Below are 18,966 nucleotides of genomic sequence, written 5' to 3' on the forward strand. Positions count from 1 at the left end.
TAATAAAGATTTTTTATTTTAACCCACTTTTTTTAGTGAAAAAATGATGAAAATGCACTCTTACTTGAGCAAACCGTAAAAACCTTTTATTTGCGTACGGATCGACCCTCAAATCGCTCTCACGATTCTTAAGGTGCGTGAATACTCCTCTAATGACCTCTACACAAATGAAGAAGTCGACCTTCAAGAGGCCTTTAAAACCTAAAAAAATAAAAACAAGTTTCGACATTTTTTAAAGTGTGTCAAAGGTGTATTGTATGATACACCCTATATCGTACGATATGGCACGATACAAGGTTGTATCATACGATACAGATACGATAAATGTTCATATCGCGATATAAGTGTTTATCGTATCTTTTTTTCCCATAGTAACAATATGTATCATACTGTATCTTACGATACTTATAAACATTGTGGTTTAGAGAGAACATGAAATGAGGCATCTCTAGGAAAAGAGAGAGAGTGAGAGAGAGTAGAATGTTCCCATTTTTTAGGGGGCTTGTCTGAATCAGTTTATGGTGCTTTCTTCTTCTTGTGATAAAAAGCACAACAAAAATGACATCCATGGTGAAAATGGCATGTGATCTGCAAAAAGTAGTAATGAGAAATGTCACATCTGATCTAAGATCTCAACAAAAATGTACATAGCTGATCACAAGATTAACTTCATGGAGCTTTTTAAATATAGTTTGGTTATTTGACACTCAGTAGACCAATTTCCTTTGTTTCTGTGAACAATTCTGAGTGCACTTTTAATTTGAAGATGAAAGACACTACTGTCAATGGCTTACCATGAGATTTTTCTTGAGTTGTCTATTATTGTTATATCACTAGTATTTTAATAAATTTCTGGTATGCTTCGAGAATGGCTACTGTCAATTGTTTTTTCCATTGTAGAATTGCACGCCATGGATGGAACACCACAATTTGTCTATGTCAAATGCTTAAGAGGTTGATCATGTTTTATGTTTGTGTTGCACCTCAGTGCTTACAAATGTTGAATGGTTTTGTATCTACCTGAAAATTTATGCCTTTTATGAAATGACCACATGCAACAGGAATAGCCTATTGATTGAGGAGAATTTGAAAACTTAGAACTTCAGGTTTCAACAGTTGGTAAGCTTTTCTATATACCATTTAGCAAAGAAGTTATGCAAACTCTTTTGCAGGTAAGTGTGTTTGAATCACTTAAAACATCACACAAAAATATTTTGAAATATTGCTACATTGGTTATTTATTTGTACAAGTGCGCAACGAGCATGTTTTCAAATCCCTATAGAATCTGTCAAAGTTAAAGAGCACATGTACTTTAGCGTAATATTCAGGAAATCTGTCAACTAACTGCTCATGTTGTTTACTATAGCTATGCGCCTATCCATTTGTTAGAGGCATTTCAGGCATGCCACAAGAAAATAGTAGGTATGACAAAGAGGACCATTTTTCTTCTAAAAAAGAAGTAAAGCATAAGACCCTTTTTTTTATGATCAAGCTGAGGGATTAAGGCCCTTCTCCTTCCCAGTAGACAAGCCCTACTGGTGGCTATACAACCATCCATACCAGTGGGGTTCAAACTTGCAACGTCCCATCACATGGTGACTTGCACAAACTGCTCCTACCAAACAGATGGAGCCCACGTAAGACCATTTAAAAATGCAAACAGTTTCATATAGAAATGCCTAGACTTGTTTCTTAACTTTTAAATCTTTTAATTGATCAGTTCAGGATTAAACTTTGTTACACAGTCAGAACTTTAAAATAAGACACTAACTTGCTATATCTATGAGCTACTCGATGCTTCTCAATATTCAATTTACAGAACTATTAAAAAGTAAATATCAAGGAAACATTATGCTTTTTCAGTTTTTTCTAAAAATCAAAAAATAATTTCTCAGTTTTTTCATGCTCTTGTCTTGTTAGTAATATAATTACACCAAGTCTCAAACGAAGGAAGAAAACTTCAAATCTTTCACCATAGTTCAGAATGACCACAAAAAATCCCACTTTGCCTGTTTTCATAGGTGAACAAAGAGAATACATACTATATAGATAATAGTACATATATTAACTCAATAATCACAATGGATGAATTCACAAGCAGTTACCAGCCGCAAATATCATCAAACAGTTGTCAGGTGCTTTATTTTGCAACAAATATTGAAAATCAAGCATCGGAATTGCTAAATTTGTAAGAATTTGTCACACAACCGAGAGTGATCTTATTCCTACTCATTATTTAGATGCAGCTTTTTTAGTGTAACGACCCAAACAGGGGCCTCTCGAGCACGGGTTCATGTACATTAGTTTTTAAAGAAAAAATATCAAAATAACTTCAAATCATGGCAAAATTTTATTTATTTATTTATTTTTATAATAAGGTCCATATATCCATCAATAGTAATAATTATTATCCTAATAAAAGTATTCAAATTACATATTTTGAATTAAAAAATGCAAAGATTAAAAATACTTCAAGTACTTAGATGTCTGATAGTAGCCGAGTCTGAGTCCAAGGTCAAATTCTTCAGTCGACAGCAGTCCTTCAACCTACAGTTGTAACCAAGAGAAGGGGTGAGTCTACAACTCAATAAGTTTACATTTATAAATAAGACATCACCGTTACAATTGTAGTGAGATTTAAACTCTTAATCTTAGTTTAGTTTGCTAACTAAACACATGTAAATTATGGATTTTACCTCATTTTATTGTTTTTCTTTCATCATTCTCAAAGTAGACATTTAAATTCTACTCTAATCAGCTATTCTGGAAATAACCTCCTTGAGCATAGCAACCCATGTAAACAACTTAAGAGTCTATGATGTTAGCCAGACATATGAACCACTCATAACAACATAGTTCTAACTGACCCAAACTATAGACTCACAATCGTTGCAGCTTGCTCATCAACTTTAATGCATGAGCCTCAAAATGCTCATCGGTAGCTAGCCGAAAAGCCTGAGAGGCTATACCTGCCTTCAAGGTGTTCAGGGAGATATACCTGCCCCCAAGGTTTATGGTTCATATTGCATCCTACATGTTTCTATTAGGCAATGTTTTTAACTCTTAATGATTAACTAGGAATTTTTGAGCAAATTTGAAGGTACTAATGAGGTGCACATACCTCAACCAATGTCTTAAACCATGTCTCGCCTAGTAGAGTTCATTATCATGCTCTGTATTGTTGTACATTATTCTTTCAACTTTCATTTTTTGGCATTAGTGCATTATACAACCATCGAGGTATTTTCACTAACTACTCTTAACATATATTAATAGACACATGTCACATTTCTAAGGATAACAACCCGTCATAGACTCAACTCATTACATTACAATGTTCCTCCCAAGGCATAAGTGTGACATTCTTAGGACAAATCCTATCCTGAAACTCTAAAACTCTGAAAGTCTACTCTCATTTCTCAAAGACAAAAATCTTCATTTAGCAACATTTTACATGCATTAATGTCATGATTTTCTTCATACAGGATACATTCATAATCTAAATCATGTCATAAGTTAAAGAATATATAATATGTGTCAACATTTTTAAGCATCATATTGAACATCAAAATTATAGATTCTTAAGCACGCTACTCGATTATTCTATTCAAAACATGATAACATTATCTTATTTATAACACATGGAATCACATTGCAAGATGCATAAACTAATCATAATGTATTTTATTTAACTAAGGAGGAATTTGCAAATGTTCAATTATCTAGAATGCTTAAATTCCAAATTTAAGGAATAACCTTAGTTTTCTAGTAAATTATGATATGAAATTAACATAAAATCCCATATCATCATTTAGAGTCTCGTCTTTATAAAAATTATAAAAATACCCCTAACTTTCATACCAAACTCTGACTCTATTTTTTTAGAATTTGTCATTATGTCTCTTGCCATGGATCATACTATAAAAAAAGAATCCAAGGATCTAAAAATCACTTTGAATTTGATGTCGAGGTGAAAAGTTATGCCTAATCTACTAATCGAACATAACAAGGGTAAAATGATCTTTTTACTTTTTGACTATCCTTGAACTTATAGAACTTTATCCCAGACTCATTCTGGGCTAAGTCCAGCATTTCCTGTATACTACACCTAGTTCACACTCATTCTGGTTCAGATTTAGTTCAACTGGATCTGTTGATTGAGTATCAGATCTAGATCTAATGTTACTCTAATGTAAGTTAAGTTTTCAAACATAAACCCGACAGGATCTAGTATGATCGATTCAAACCTTGTTCATAATGGGTTTGGTACAAGTGTGGTGTCAATGATGGAATGAGTTTGGGTTTGAATTCAACTCAACTGGATCCAAATTTGTTTTGGATCTACTGTATGTGGAAGAGATTCGATCTGAGTTTAGATCCAAACCCATATCTGACTCGTATTGGAAACTGAAACTTTCATAGTCTCATGTTTCACCCTGTTCAATATATATTCATATATATATATATATATATATATATATATATATATATATATATATATATATATATATATATATATATATATATATATATATATTATTTTTATTTTATTTGTTTTTTTTAAGCTTGGCCGACTCGGTCTGGAGTACATCTAGACCTAATCGGTCTAGTATATATATTCTTTATTTATTTATTTATTTTATTTTTATTTATTTTTTAACTTGATTAGCTTGGTCTAGACCGAGTCGGTTGGCCGACATGCTTTGACTCAGTCTCGAACTCGCCCAGACTGAGTCAATCTGGGTTAATACCGATCGAGTCGGTCCGTTGTTAACCCGAGACCCATGCAGTCTCTTTTTTTTTCTTTTTGGGTTGAAATAGTGAGTAAAAACTTTGTCTCCCCCCCCCCCCCCCCCCTCTTTGTTATTGTAGCCTCTGGCAACCATACTGTTGTTTGCAACTGAGGCAGAGCAACCCCCTTGCCTCCTTCCATTAACATGGCAGCACCACCGACAATTGTCTACCCCCTCCACCTTTCATTTTTTTTTGCAATAGCAGGCCGTCGGCAACGCAATTGCCGACAGTGAGGGCAGAGGAACTATCCCTTCTATGCCTCTCCAACGAGAGCGTCAAGGATAGGTTTGATCTCTATCCCCACCTCTCTCTCTCTTTTATATGGGAGAAAGAAAATTGACTTACCTCACTCTGTCAATGGTGACGCTTTCCTCGTGCCCTCTTCTTCTTCTCCTCTCCTCCTCTTCCCTCACTATCTCAGTCCCTCAATTCCTCTTTCTTTCTCACGAAAATGAAATTGAGAGAGAGAAAGAGGGCCCATGGCTTTTATAGCCATGGGTGAGGGGTGTTACCCCTCTCCCATTTTCTCTCATCTTTAAGAGGAGCTTCCCCCTCTCTCCCCACTATCCATGTGTGGGAGAGAGAGAGTGGGGTTACTCTCATTATTTGAGAAGGTTTGGCCCTTCCTCTTTCCCGTTACCCATTTAATAGGAGAGAGAGAGAGGGGTCCTTCCCTCTCTACTTCCTATAACTGAACTGAATGGGTTTAATCCTAATTGGTGGCATTACATTTAGGAAATAATCCAACTTTATAGGTAAATGCTAAATTCCAATAATTTTTTTATTTCGCTCAGCAAGTGCTTAAGACTAATGTAGTATGATTATAGAGTTCTCAATCATGTCCAGATGATCAGGAAACCGTAGAGAACTTATAAACTTTCTTTACAAGTTAAGAGGCATAAGGAAATGCATGAATACTAAAATGTCACATATGTAGATGACAGTGTTCTACATACTGATTTATATACATCTCCTCAGATGTCAATAAACTTATATTAATTATTTTAACTCAAAAGGATATGAGAAATAGACAAAGATACCATTAAGAGATGCTTGAGATCTGAAATCACTTCAAAAAAGCACGACAAGCACAATTTCACTAGAATCAACCAAGGATAAATCTAAAAAAAATCAACATCTAACAAAACCACTGCATTCATTTAGAAACCCTATGAATTTCCCATCCAAAAAGCCAAGACTCAGTTGTTGCATTACTTCTCTCCCAAAAACCAGAAGCAACTAAAGAAAAGAAAAAAAACTAAGAAATTACAACTTACCTACTTTTGCTTGTACATCCGAATATCCACTCCATAATCCACCTTCCCTTCTAGCAAACACGAGCGATAAGGCATAGAGTCTCATAAAATGAAGGAGAGGAAGAAGACGGGGAAGAGAGGATAAGAAGAAGAACATCATCGATGGTGTGAACAAAAGCGGTATGCCTAGAACCCAACCCGAGTCTCCCTCCCTAAAAAAATTTAAGGAAAGAAATAAACTACACCCATTAAATGAATAGGTTGGGTACTTTGATACAAGTTCAAATATGGTTGTCAATTCGTGCCTAAACATTTCTTGTTTGATTCTCATGCGGACCCTATAAAAATACTTGAACCAGATCTGGCCCATAGCCCCTCTAAAATAATGTTTTTTAATGGAAACTTTGTTTGGACTTGGGTCTGATATGAAATTTCACAAACTATATAACTCATATACTAATAGGACCCTTTAGACCAGAGGCAGACTCTAATCGAACCTCAATTTTTATCATCATACCCTAACCCTATAGGGTCCATGTAAAACCTGAGATTTTTTCTTGATAATTAAAATAAATAAATTATGAATTATTGGTGTATTCATGACTATAATCATGAATTCTTGATTTTCTTGAAATTTTTGGTTTTCTTGATTTTCTTGATTTGCTTGATTTTCTTGATTTGCTTGATTTCGATTAATCATGAACCTTTGTCTCAAGTTATGAATATTATTTCAAGAATAATTGAAAAAGCTAAAATATGTGGACTAAACAAGAAAGTAAATGATTTGTATATTTTTAGGTTATAGATTTTGGAATTGAATTTGAATTTGAATTTAATAAATATGTCTAAAATGTTATAATGAGATTTGAGTTTGATTCAAATCTAAATTAAGACTTAATTGAGTGTTAAATTAAGGTTGAAAAAAATATAATAAATTATATTTTTTTTAAAATTAAATCTATAATTTTAAATTTAGTTCAAAAGTCATACATGTGATTCTTTAGGGCATTTCTAATAAATAAATAATATTTTTTATAAGAAAGAAGCTTAAAAATATAAATTAGCCAATGGATTTAACTAATGATATTTAAATCAAACTCAATTAAGTTGAATATAATCCATAATATTTAGATTAATTAAAGGATAGATTATATAAGATATAACTCAGGATATCTTGAATCATATATCATTGGATTTGACCCATAGAGTTAGATGCTCTAAAAAAATGTTATTATTGTTTTGGACAAAAAAAATTTAACTAATCAGTGACTCATTTATTAAATAAAAGTTGACCTTAATGTTCCTCATTTTAAGGGCATTGAAATCTATCATTTATATGCCCAAATTGGTGTTGATTTGAGCATTTTATCAGTGACCGAAGTTCGTGCCTAATTATAAGTTAAAAAATAACGTTTTTCGATGTCGACTAAATTTTCTTGCCAATCTATATATGTATGATTAAATCTAATACCACCTTAATGACCTACATTTCAAGGGCTATCAAATCGACTATTTAAACGTCCAATTCTGATGAGTCTTTGGGTTTGTAGGCCTCTCGAAAGGTTACCTTGTCACTAGAGCCCAAAACAGGGTAAAAAGTCTTTAATTTCTGTTTTTAGGTTAAGTAATTTTGAAATTTATTGAATTAGGTATTATAATTTATTGTCTTATTTTATTAATAAAATAAATTAATAAATATTAACTTCTTATATTAAAGATGAGACTCTTGTCTAAGTTCATCTATAAATAGAAGTCCTCATGAGAATGATTAATAAGGTTAGTTTTCTCTTCTTTCTTCCTCTCTTTCCCACGCCTCTTAGAGCTTTCCTTCTTCTTTCTTAGGTTTAAGAAAGGTCTTCACGTGATTATAGAGGATGTCTAAGGCCCTTATCTAGCTGGTAGAAGGTATGGATCGATCAGATCGTGCAAAAAGAATCGTCGGATCCTATAAAAAATGTTGTTGCGATAAGAGGTAGGTGATTTATGCTTTTCTTTCAAGAACGGAATTCTTGGCATAAATTTTAATAACTTTTCATGAGTTTAGACCATGATCAGACCCTTCTAACCATGAGTTTGACTCATATCTAAATATCCATGAAAAAAGAATGTTTTCCTCCAAAAGAAAACCCTCTTTGAAATAGGGTTTTTCATAAAAACCAGTTTCTCAGAAAAGAAATCTATAAAATTCATAAATATTCAATTTATACCATAATTTTTTTACAAGTATCAATTTGTATTTGTATAATATGTTATTGTAGATCTGATGTAAAAAACTTAAGAATTTTTATGGTCAAAATCTTAAGATATTGCGATTTTAGCAATATCGGGTTTCTCAGAAAAGAAATCGGTAAATTTAGAAAGAAAGTGGATTTCGTTGTTGGATTCATAAAAGATTTGATGGTTTTTGATAGATTATGATTTTTTAGATATTTTATAAATTTTGTGGATTTTCTAAATTTTATTTCATGAATATTACATATTTTAGTTAATTTATTGTGTATTCTTCTGAATTAATTTTTGAGAAAATAAAGCATATGCGAGATGGGCATAATTTTCTGGCTAAAAGGCTGAGAAAAAATATAATTTATCTCAGATAGAATATGTCAGATCTACCTGTGTATTTTATTATAGTTTTTATTTAAAATAAACAAGAAAAATCACGGGTGTACAGATTTTGGTCACTCAGTTTGGTCCAACCTGAATGCATAGACCCAGAATTTCAGGTTTTCGGCTTGACCTCCAACCAGTAAAACATTTGTATCTCCCTCATCCATAGAAGTTTTGATGAACGATTTATTGTGTTGGAAAGCTAACAAAATTTTGTATCTACTGTGAAATTTTGGGCTTTGTTCATTGTTTGAGCATGACCCTGTAACAGTCGAAACAAAATATAGTATGTCTACAATAAAACGTTCATAACTCCCTCATACGGAAGAATTTTCATGAACGGTTTACAGCTACAAAAAGCTAATGAAATTTTCTTTATACTGTGAAAATATTATCTTTGTTCACTAAACATAAAAAATTTTGTGTTCTCTGTAACAGTCTGGCAAAGTTATTAGTTTCATAAATCAAGACCGGTCTTTAGACTGATGGTCGACCTATGCATAATTCACATATCTTTGTGTAAATTTATTCATTTTGAATATCATGCAATATGTAAATAAGTATGCAGGTCTGATCTTATGCAAAAGCTTATATGAATATGCCTATGACCTGAATAGTTAATAAAGCCTTCACATTAAGATCAAGGATCAAAGGGTCCAATGAATGCAAGTTTATATTTTAAATTCTAAATATGTGTTAACTGCAAGTATGCTTGTGTTATAATGATGATATGAATGTTTCACTGAAATGGATGCTCATATTCATATTCTTTATTTCATTGGCCATGAACATGCATATGTGTTAGTTGAAGTATGAAAATGAATAAGATTTTTATTTACGCATATGTTCAATTTTATGCTACAAGTATGATTAAGTGAAATTTTCAATGCTTTATAAGAATGCATCCATTGCCCGTAAAGTAGCCAAAAGTTTTGGTATTGCATAAAAAAATAAGTATGTAATCAAGTAATCATGTGACATTAGAACTCAAGATACTTGCTCAGAGAGTAGCAGGTGGTACAAAACTTCGTGTGGTAAGTCTGTTTCGAGTACGAAGGGTTGCTCCTCCTCTCCCACGATTTTATAGAGAAACCTCTGCATTAGACTGCAGCGTAGAGAATATAAGGTACTCATAAGAAAAACTAATGCATCAGGTTGAAAGGTGTTGGGAATCTCTCTCATATTAACGTTCATCACCCCGTCCTGGTATGTAAAACACGTCCTGAGCCATAGTTCTAATATGAAACTATAAGCTTGTGTCATATCAGCAGAGATAAGAAGTGATAATTTAAGATGTATGTACATTAGTTGTGCATTGCATGCATCATTTAAGAAAGAAAATATAATTAAATATAAGAATATATAACCGCATTGAAGAGTTTCTGCATATGATAAGTCATGCATATTAACTGCTCATGTATTTTATTTCTTAAATGTATGAATTGATGCTCTCTTGTTAAATTTGTAAATTTTGAACATGCAGGATTATTTGTATAATTGTTTCAATTAATTTCAAATGCTAAACTATGAAATTTCTATTGAAATTTCTGCTTTAAATTTTTGTTTTACAAACTTAGCATATTTCACTCTACTGAGACATGTTTTGTTTGACCCTATATGGTTTACATATTGCAGGATAGAGGTACAACTGAATGAGAATCATATTGTGCCACTGTGGATGAAGCTACCTAACTTGTTTATAGAACTATGGAATGAGAAATTCTTCTACAAATTAGCCAAGCATGTGGGAGCCTATTGAGGGGAGTGGACACCCATACACACACTTAGAATTTTGCCCACTCCATTGATTGAGGTGCTAATTGAGAAAGGAAGGTCCTCTCAAGAAATTATCTACAAGGAGTGAATCCAACATTACACCTTATGTGGCTCAATCCACCACTCTCAACACGCATGCCCTTCTAAGCAAATGAGTCTCCAAATGTAGAGAACGGGTGGACGAGGGTCAAGGTTGCTCGTCGAACAGGTAAACCAAAGTCAAAAGCCACTTCTCAAGTTCTGACCGATCATTTGTAATGCCTTACAAGCAAAACAATCTCCCAATAGTGTAAGAATCTCTATACCAAGTAATCTAGGTATCCCTGCTAGTCAACCTCACAAGGAACAAGCCCTCTTACCCAATTTTTCCTTCATCAGCTACCCATCTCACCTTAAGGCCTTCCCTCTAACAAAACCCCCTTCCGTGCACATCCCAACCACATGAACATGTTCTAACAGACTCTAGTGTTATTGTGCCTCACCAAGAATTGGAATCTAGTAGCCTATCCCTAGGACCGAGTCTCACCACCCCCACTAGTGAATCTTCTCAACCTAGCTTCATCTCTCTAATTACTCCTTCAATTGTTTAGGAGACAATACAGACCTTTCCTTTTTCAGAAGTTCAAAGTCCATCCACCTTGAGCCTGATTAAGATTGATATTTCTCTGGGATTTGAATTTGCAGCTTCAAAGTCATTTTCCTTATAACCTCATAACAAAGGAGGACTGATGCAATCCGAGTCTCTATCAAAGTCTAAAGAAGACCCAATGGATCTCTTTGGCATGGTAGGGGGAGGTATGGCTCATCCTAAAACCAAAAAAAAAAAAACCAAGAGTCATAAACCTCTTATGCCGCGATCCCCATTGAGGGACATCTCGAATTGACAACCTAAACTAAGTTATCCTCAACCTTACAAAGTCACAAAATGAGAAGAAACGAGACTTTGGAACAATGCCAGTTGCCTGTAGTGTGAGAGAACCTTCATCAGGCTCTCAAGATGGGGAAGGTCCTTCAATTCCTCAATGAGAATCCTAGTGTAGAACACGTGTGGCTTGGGCCATGCCTGGGCTAGACGTAAGATCAGTGTGCCCACCTAGCAGGCATGGACCCCTCACACTACAGTTAGGGCTGTCAAGTTAGTGTCATCTAAACCCGCATGTATAACTAATAACTGAATTGGGGTAGGGTTTTGTCTGATCAAGAAAATGAAATCTTAAATCGAACCTACATAATTTTAGAAATTTATTTTTATTATATATATGAGTAATGTGTAGGTGCTAAATGAAATATGCTAAATGATGTGTTAAATGGGGTTTTTTGCTCTTTCAGTAATTTTTTCCGCAGTTTCAACCCCATAAATGTGTTGGGCATGGTCGATTTATAAGGAATCCACACCTGCAGCATGTGTTTAGATAAAGAAAATAATATTTGGAGCTTTGAAAATTTACAAAGATTTTTTACCGTTGATTTTTTGAACCTTATAAAAACCCACTCATGTGTCAGAATCGAACACTTGAAGAACTGATCCCTATAAAATCAAGTACATAGATCACATTTGTATGGTCAAAATTTAAAAAAAAAAATCTTGAAAACCCATTTAACACGCATCATTTAGCATATTTCATTTAGTACCAACCCATTACTCTCTCTCTCTCTCTCTCTCTATATATATATATATATATATATATATATATATATATATATATATATATATATATATATATATATATATATATATATAAGAAAATGGGAAGCTACCCAATGCCATCCATGCCCGACCCATAATAGATGGTATTTTTTTTTTAATGTTTGTTTTTTTTAAATTCTAAACTTACAGATGTGTTCTAGATACTTGTTTTCATAAAAATCGGGTCTTGGATCATTTGATTTCGATTATGGATAGCAGTGGATTGGGGAAATGAGGCCCCACCCCACCTCGCTCTGTTTGGACCAAGGGTGGAGGACATAAAACGAGGATGGAGGTTAACATCAAAACCTGTGTAGAGATGAAGGCAGGGGTGGAGTTACGCTTTCACTCATCCTGCCCCATCCTCGATCCTCGCCTTGCCCTGCCCCTGCCCATCCCCGATCCTTCTTTAGAGATGGCAGTGTACCAAGGGAAAACAGGGCCTTTCCCCGTTTGGACCAGGGATGGAGGACATGAAACGATGATGGAGGTTAAAATCAAAACATGTGCAAGAATGGAAGGTAGGATTTTGAGATGGGTAGGGGGTGGAGACCTTGTCCCCCGTCCCCGCCTCAGTTCAGTGTCATCTCTAATTTCAATGCATGGATAGGTTTTTATAAGGTTTCAAAATCAGCTATCTATACAAAAATTTTAACTTTTGATGCTTCAAAAACCATTTTTCATCCAAAATGCATGATCTAAGAGTCAATTAAATCGATCATGCATAACACATTCCTAAGTTCATATTCTAAAATAAACCTATTTGGTATGGGTGGGTTATATATATAGTGATGTGTAGGTGCCTAATGCTTGTTTGTGCCTACTGAGCTTTGGAATTTTGTTTCTATTTTTTTTTAAATCTGACCATACAAATGTGATCTACATGCTTGATTTTATGGTAATCAGCTTTTGGATCGTCCGGTTCCAACACCAAGTTAGGTTTTCATAAGATTCAAAAATCAAAGACTTCCCATTTTAAAAAATATTTAATGCTTAGAAATAAAAAAATTTCTCAAAAAACATGATCCAAGTGTGATTTTCTTGTAAATAGATCATGCCGTTGTAGGGTCAGATTTTTTAAAAACAACCTGAAAACCCTTATCCAAGCTCGGTAGTCATGGCATTAGCATAAAAAGCGTTTATTTATATATATATATATATATATATATATATATATATATATATATATATATATATATATATATATATATATATATATATATATATATATATATATATGTGAGTAGGTGCTGCTAAATGGGTTTTTCTACCCTTTTGATATTTTTTTTGCTGTTTTGACCACATAAATGTGTTGGGCATGGTCGATTTACCAGGAATCCACACATGTGTTTTTTATGCAAAAATAATATTTGGAGCCTAAAAATTTTACAAAGATTTTGGACCATTGATTTTTTTTTAACCTTATAAAAACTCACTCATGTGTGGGAAAAGAACACTTCAAGAGCTAATACGTATAAAATCAAGTACATAGATCACATTTGTGCGACAAGAATTTAAAAATAAAACAAAAAACCCTAAAAAACTCATTTAACATGTATCATTTAGCACCTCATATAAAATCAAGTACATACATCATATATGTGCGATCAGAATTTAAAAGTAAAACAAAAAAACCCTGAAAAACTCATTTAGCACCTGCCCATTACTCTATATAATATATATAGTATAGCGTAGGTGCTTAATGATATGTGCTTAATAGGGTTTTTTGCTGTTTCGGAATTTTGTTGTTTCGACCCCATCAAGGGCATGGTCAATTTATGAGGAATTCATACTTGGATCATGTGTTTTTTATGAAAATTTGACATTTGGAGCTTTGAAAATTTACAAAGATTTTGTATTGTTGTTTTCTGGAATCCTATAAAAACTCACCCATATGTCCAATCGAATACTTCAAGAGCTTATCCTTATAAAACAGTAGTTCACATTTGTACAGTCAAAATTTAAAAATAAAATAATAAAACTTGAAAAAACCCATTAAGCATGTATCATTAGGCATCTAGGCTATACTATGTATATATAAAGAGAGTAGAATGTAAGTGCTTTGCTTGATGGGTTTTTTTAGTTTTTATTTATTTATTTTTAAATTTAGATCATATAGACGTGATTTTAGGGATTAGCTCGATTTCAACACATGGGTCAGTTTTTACAAGGTTTGAAAAATCAACTGTGTAAAATCTTTATAAATTTTTGAGACTTTAAATATCATTTTTTTTCATCGAAAATACATGATCGACTATGCCCAACACATTTACAGGATGAGAATTAAAAAAAAACACTGAAAGAAAAACCCATCAAGTACCTTTTTATAAATATATATATATATAACGCTAACATAACGTTTTTTACCCTTGAATCCAAATAAGATCTAATGGCCAGGAAAAAGGCCCTTTCATACCCGGCCACGACCTCATTTGTGAATCCCTCCCCCGCTCTCCCTCTCCTTCCCTGCAACGAGCGAACCGCCGCCGTCTCCCTTGACCTCCTCCTCGCCACTGGTTCTCCACCGTCTTATCCGGTGGCGGCAACCGGCAACACTGATAGCACCAACTGAAGCAATGGGAGGGCAGCCCTCGCTTCTTCCCCTGGCATCCTGACTAGAGCTCCGGCGACGGAGCTGATCCTCTGCCGTCGGGCCCTTCGGGCTGACCGCCGCCCCTGGTGGCGTTGGCGGGAAGGCGGAGGAGCAGCTCTCGTTGAGGCACATCATGTTCGGGATCGCCGGCACCGCGCAGCTGTTGAGCAAGAGGAAGGAGTTCGTGAGGCGGTGTGGCGGCCCGGCGAGATGATCTGCCACGTCTGGCTGGAGGAGGAACTCTCCTCCGATGAGGGTTTGCTGCTGTTTAAGGTCTCGGAGGACATCTCCAGGTTGAGCTACACAAATCTGACAGGCCACCCTTCTGGTCTGAGGATCTCGCGGATTGTCAAGGAGAGCTTCTGGCTCGGGTTGCCCGGAGTCAGATGGTTCGTGTTCGGGGACGACGATACGATCTTCAATCCGGATAATTTGGTTAGGGTTCTGGCAAAGTATGAGCACAGAGAGATGTTCTACATCTGGGGACCATCAGAGAATCATTCGTCGAACACCTACTTCAGCCATTTGATGGTTTTTGGGGGTGGTGGGATTGCCATCAGCAACCCGTTGTTTGACCTGATTCATGGCTATGCGAGCTAAACCAAGAGCGTTATGAGGTCAGGGAGAAGAAGACTTTCAAGAAGGTAAATGATAGAACCTTAGTAGGGAGATGGTTGGGAGTCTGCATGAAAGAAAATTGGGAAAACATCAATACGAATCAAGTTCTCTAATGGTGTTCTGCTGCATAACATTGCATAAAGGGTGTGGAATAGCAATGGCTAGTAGAGGTGTTTTTTTCTTAAAATGCTTGCTTTTTGCTGCGTGTGGCAGGGCAATCAGCATTTTTGTGATAAATACTTAGATAAAATGATAACAGATCCATGAAACTGATGCCCATGTATGATTTCAAGTAGCTCAGAGAGGAAGAGAAAAGAAATAACATTAGCCTTTCAACATTTTTTGAAAATGCAAAGATGTTGACATTTCAACAGTTTTTTTTTTAAAGAAATTAGTTTTCCCCAGTATGACAGATAAATTAAATGATGAACCCTGCAACCTCACGAAGCCAAGGTCTATGTTTATAATGCTTGTCAACAAACAATCTAGACCTTTACAATAGGCTTTTGCAAAAAAACTTGATATTGCAGCAGTAGAATCACCAAAAGAAAACTGTTCTTTCACTAGACAAGGGAATTGAGTCTGCAATAAAACAGATGTAAATAACGTAACGAGCCTATACAAGTGCCTGTAAGATAGATGATTTCAATATCAGTGAACAATTCCAGACCTTTTCTTAAAAGGAAGATTGAGATGATGGTTGTTATGAATCTCATAAAAGTAACATGGCAATTTATGCCTATGATGCCATATCAACCAGCAATTGAAGCTTTGAAGTGGAACCTCTACACATGCTTTCTCACTTTCTCTCATCTGTTCTTATCCTTCATGAAATTGGAGTAGCAAGATAATCTTAGCAACCATTTTCTTGCAATCTGCATTTTATGTCTATGCACGTCATACTCATGCTGCTTTTCCATATCGATAATCTACCATACATTTGGTTGGAGGTTTGCATGTACACAGGTCAAGTATTCACCCAATACACTTGCTTTTGTCAGCTTGCCTACTAAACCAGTGGCATCGACATTTACTACCATCGGATAAATACCTACAGTTGGCTTTCTTCTTTGTTTCCTCCCATGATACCCATCAGGTGACAAGTTGAAATAGTAACCTTTCAATCCTATTTGTCACTTTTTCCCACAACTAAAAGGAATTATCATCGAACTAAGATTTTTTTTGCCACAGCGAAAATGTATGATTATGCCAACATCTGCTGTATTCTGAAAAATGACGTTGAACCATATGTACTGTATAAAAATGATGTTGAACCACTGCTTGCAGGTTCTGGATATGTATTTTTGAAAATGATGTTGAACCAGAGCTTCTGAAAATGTATGATAGGTTTTGTATGATTATGCCAACATTTAATTATTGATTTGGATTTGGATTTTATTTTAGGGCATTGGGAGGAATTTATGCTATGCACATTTTCGGTTGGATAAGATACCATAAAACACTTTGGTTTTTGTTTGTTGGAAGTGCAGATGTTTTCCCAGGACTACTCTATGGCAACTGCTGATGTTGTTGATCATAGGTCAGGGAGCTCGTGGACCCATTTAGACATTCTTCACAAACTTACACCACTTTTAATAGAAAAAGAGATGGTTGATAGGGAGGAATTCATGAGCCTCTTCATTAATGGCATTAAGGGAACAAACATCCTCGTCTATACATTCTTTCAGAAATTTAATTTCCAATGACAATATGGCTGATAATTGCAAAATGATAAGTTACACTGGAGCGGAAAGAGAAACAATGGTTATTGCTGTTGGCTACGTGAACTTCTACTCTTTTCTAGGCCATCAGCTTCATTGAGCATATCTACTGCATCTTCAAATCTTTTCTAGGCCATCTGCTTCATTGAGCATATCTACTGCATCCTTGTACATAAGGGAACTGCTTACATGTAGAAAGCAGTGGGCCACTATGGGTATTGCACCCTGGAGAGAAGCATTAGGGTTTTGTTGCCAAGATAAACGTTTTAGCAATGTGTAATCTTGCAAGTTATTTGGCAAGCTCTAGTGAGTGGATGTCACTAGATGCTCGAAAACACATCACCTGAAAAAGCCATGTGTTCTACTGCATCATCATGTGCTGCAAGAAGTGCCAACTTGTTGTCAAATATTTGGCCACAATTGAGAATGTTCCTGCTATAATGACTGGAAGACTAAAGGCAAAAAAGCCAAAGCTTGCTCAAAGTGTTCTGGTTGCATCATTCAAGTGGCATACTGTCCATTTTATTTGTAAAGGATATGGATTTTTTTTTAATCAAATTTCAGATAAATAGTACATGAATTAGATTACCTCTTACTATAATTTTAAATAACAGAGCAATTAAGCTTTCTTTTAAAAATGAATTTTACAACCTTACAAAGAAAAAAGAATTTAGCCCTTAGGCTCCGTTAAATACTAATGCCACTCAAATACTCGAACATGAGGGTAAAAAGAAGTCAATCTACAATCAAAATGGCTTCTTATATTCTGTATACAGAAATAACTGCGGACACTGTGACCAACTGGGCCTAAAAAAGGAAAAAAAAGAAAGATATTGATGGCATTAATCAAAACCTCTCACAATCTAATATGAACACCTCTTTTGGGAAGAGCTTCTATGATGCCGACCCAAACTGTCATTTAGAGATTGCCTCACGAGGGAAACGTGAAACATCTCGATAAACATGCATGATCTGGCCCTGTTGCATGTTTAGCAGAGGAACCACAAATCCAGCTTTCCATTTAAATATGGTGCAGTTCTAAAAACTCACCATCACATGCAAAAATAAGATCACATGAAAAGATAATTCAATCAAATTTGTTTGGTTTCAGATTCCCTTTGGGTATTTTGCTCAGAACACCTACATCCAACTTCTTGTAATTGCGCTGAAGCTCTCCCAATGCACTGTAAACAAACCTATCAACTTGATCTTCATATCTTTCATACAGCACCGGCAAGGAGCAGCAACAAACCCTGCTCAATTCACGACATGGTTTAATTGTTGGGATAAGCCACCGTGAGTGGCAGTTACCCGTGACCTCCCACAAAAGGTGTTCCTTCTGGTATACATGTGCAGACAGGGGGGAACGGTTATGCAAAACGTTCATTTTTTGTGCCTTTAAAGGGGGTATCATGGGCGACCCCAAATATAGAGAAATACAGAAAATCAAAGGAAAAAATAGGAAAGAGAGAGGATAGTAATCCTTCCCTTTCCATCCAGTGTTTTTCCCATTCAGAGGGAACGTTGATCCTACTCACTAACTGGGTTTAGTAGCCTGCGCTCGTGGAGGGCAGCAGTCCGACTGAGGAGTGAAGCTTTCTCCTGCACCAGCCACCACCTGCAGCTTTCCCCTGCTCCAACCACTGCCAGCCATCGAACACAGCTCTCTGATGGCGGCCTCAGGTATACCCTGCAATTGCATGTTTGTTTTTTTGCATTTGTTGTTTGTTGTCTTTGTACGCAGGCCGTCGATCCCAACATTGGGTTATGGGCCCACGCCTTAGCCGTTGCGCCTATGCTCGTCATACCGGAAATTTTTTTGGCAAGATCGCCAGCTGAAAGCTACCCGACAATCCCTTTTTTCTTCCCCTTTTTTGTCGACCTTGACAGGGTCGATTTTTAAGGGCTGAAAG

General features: G+C 35.4%; 1 protein-coding gene across 1 annotated transcript; it reads right to left on the bottom strand.

Moving 5' to 3' along the window:
* Positions 1-2,486: 2,486 nt before the first annotated feature.
* LOC149821121 (uncharacterized) lies at positions 2,487-18,707 on the bottom strand. The gene is made up of 3 exons (XM_089981904.1): positions 18,596-18,707; positions 14,538-15,193; positions 2,487-2,548 (listed from the first exon to the last, which is right to left on the bottom strand). The coding sequence occupies exons 1-2, from the start codon at positions 18,705-18,707 to the stop codon at positions 14,550-14,552; spliced, it is 756 nt and encodes a 251-aa protein (XP_089838030.1). The 3' UTR covers positions 2,487-2,548; positions 14,538-14,549.
* Positions 18,708-18,966: the final 259 nt, after the last annotated feature.

Source organism: Nuphar pumila, chromosome 12 (assembly GCF_984573655.1).
Source record: "Nuphar pumila chromosome 12, dmNupPumi1.hap1.1, whole genome shotgun sequence".
NCBI classification, from domain to species: Eukaryota; Viridiplantae; Streptophyta; class Magnoliopsida; order Nymphaeales; family Nymphaeaceae; genus Nuphar; species Nuphar pumila.

Coding starts and splice junctions, on each gene's coding strand:
- LOC149821121 (XM_089981904.1), bottom strand. CDS start 18,707: ATGGCTGGCAGTGGTTGGAGCAGGGGAAAGCTGCAGGTGGTGGCTGGT. Junction 15,194..18,595: donor AGCGCAGGCTACTAAACCCA/GTTAGTGAGTAG, acceptor GATGGTCCCCAG/ATGTAGAACATCTCTCTGTG.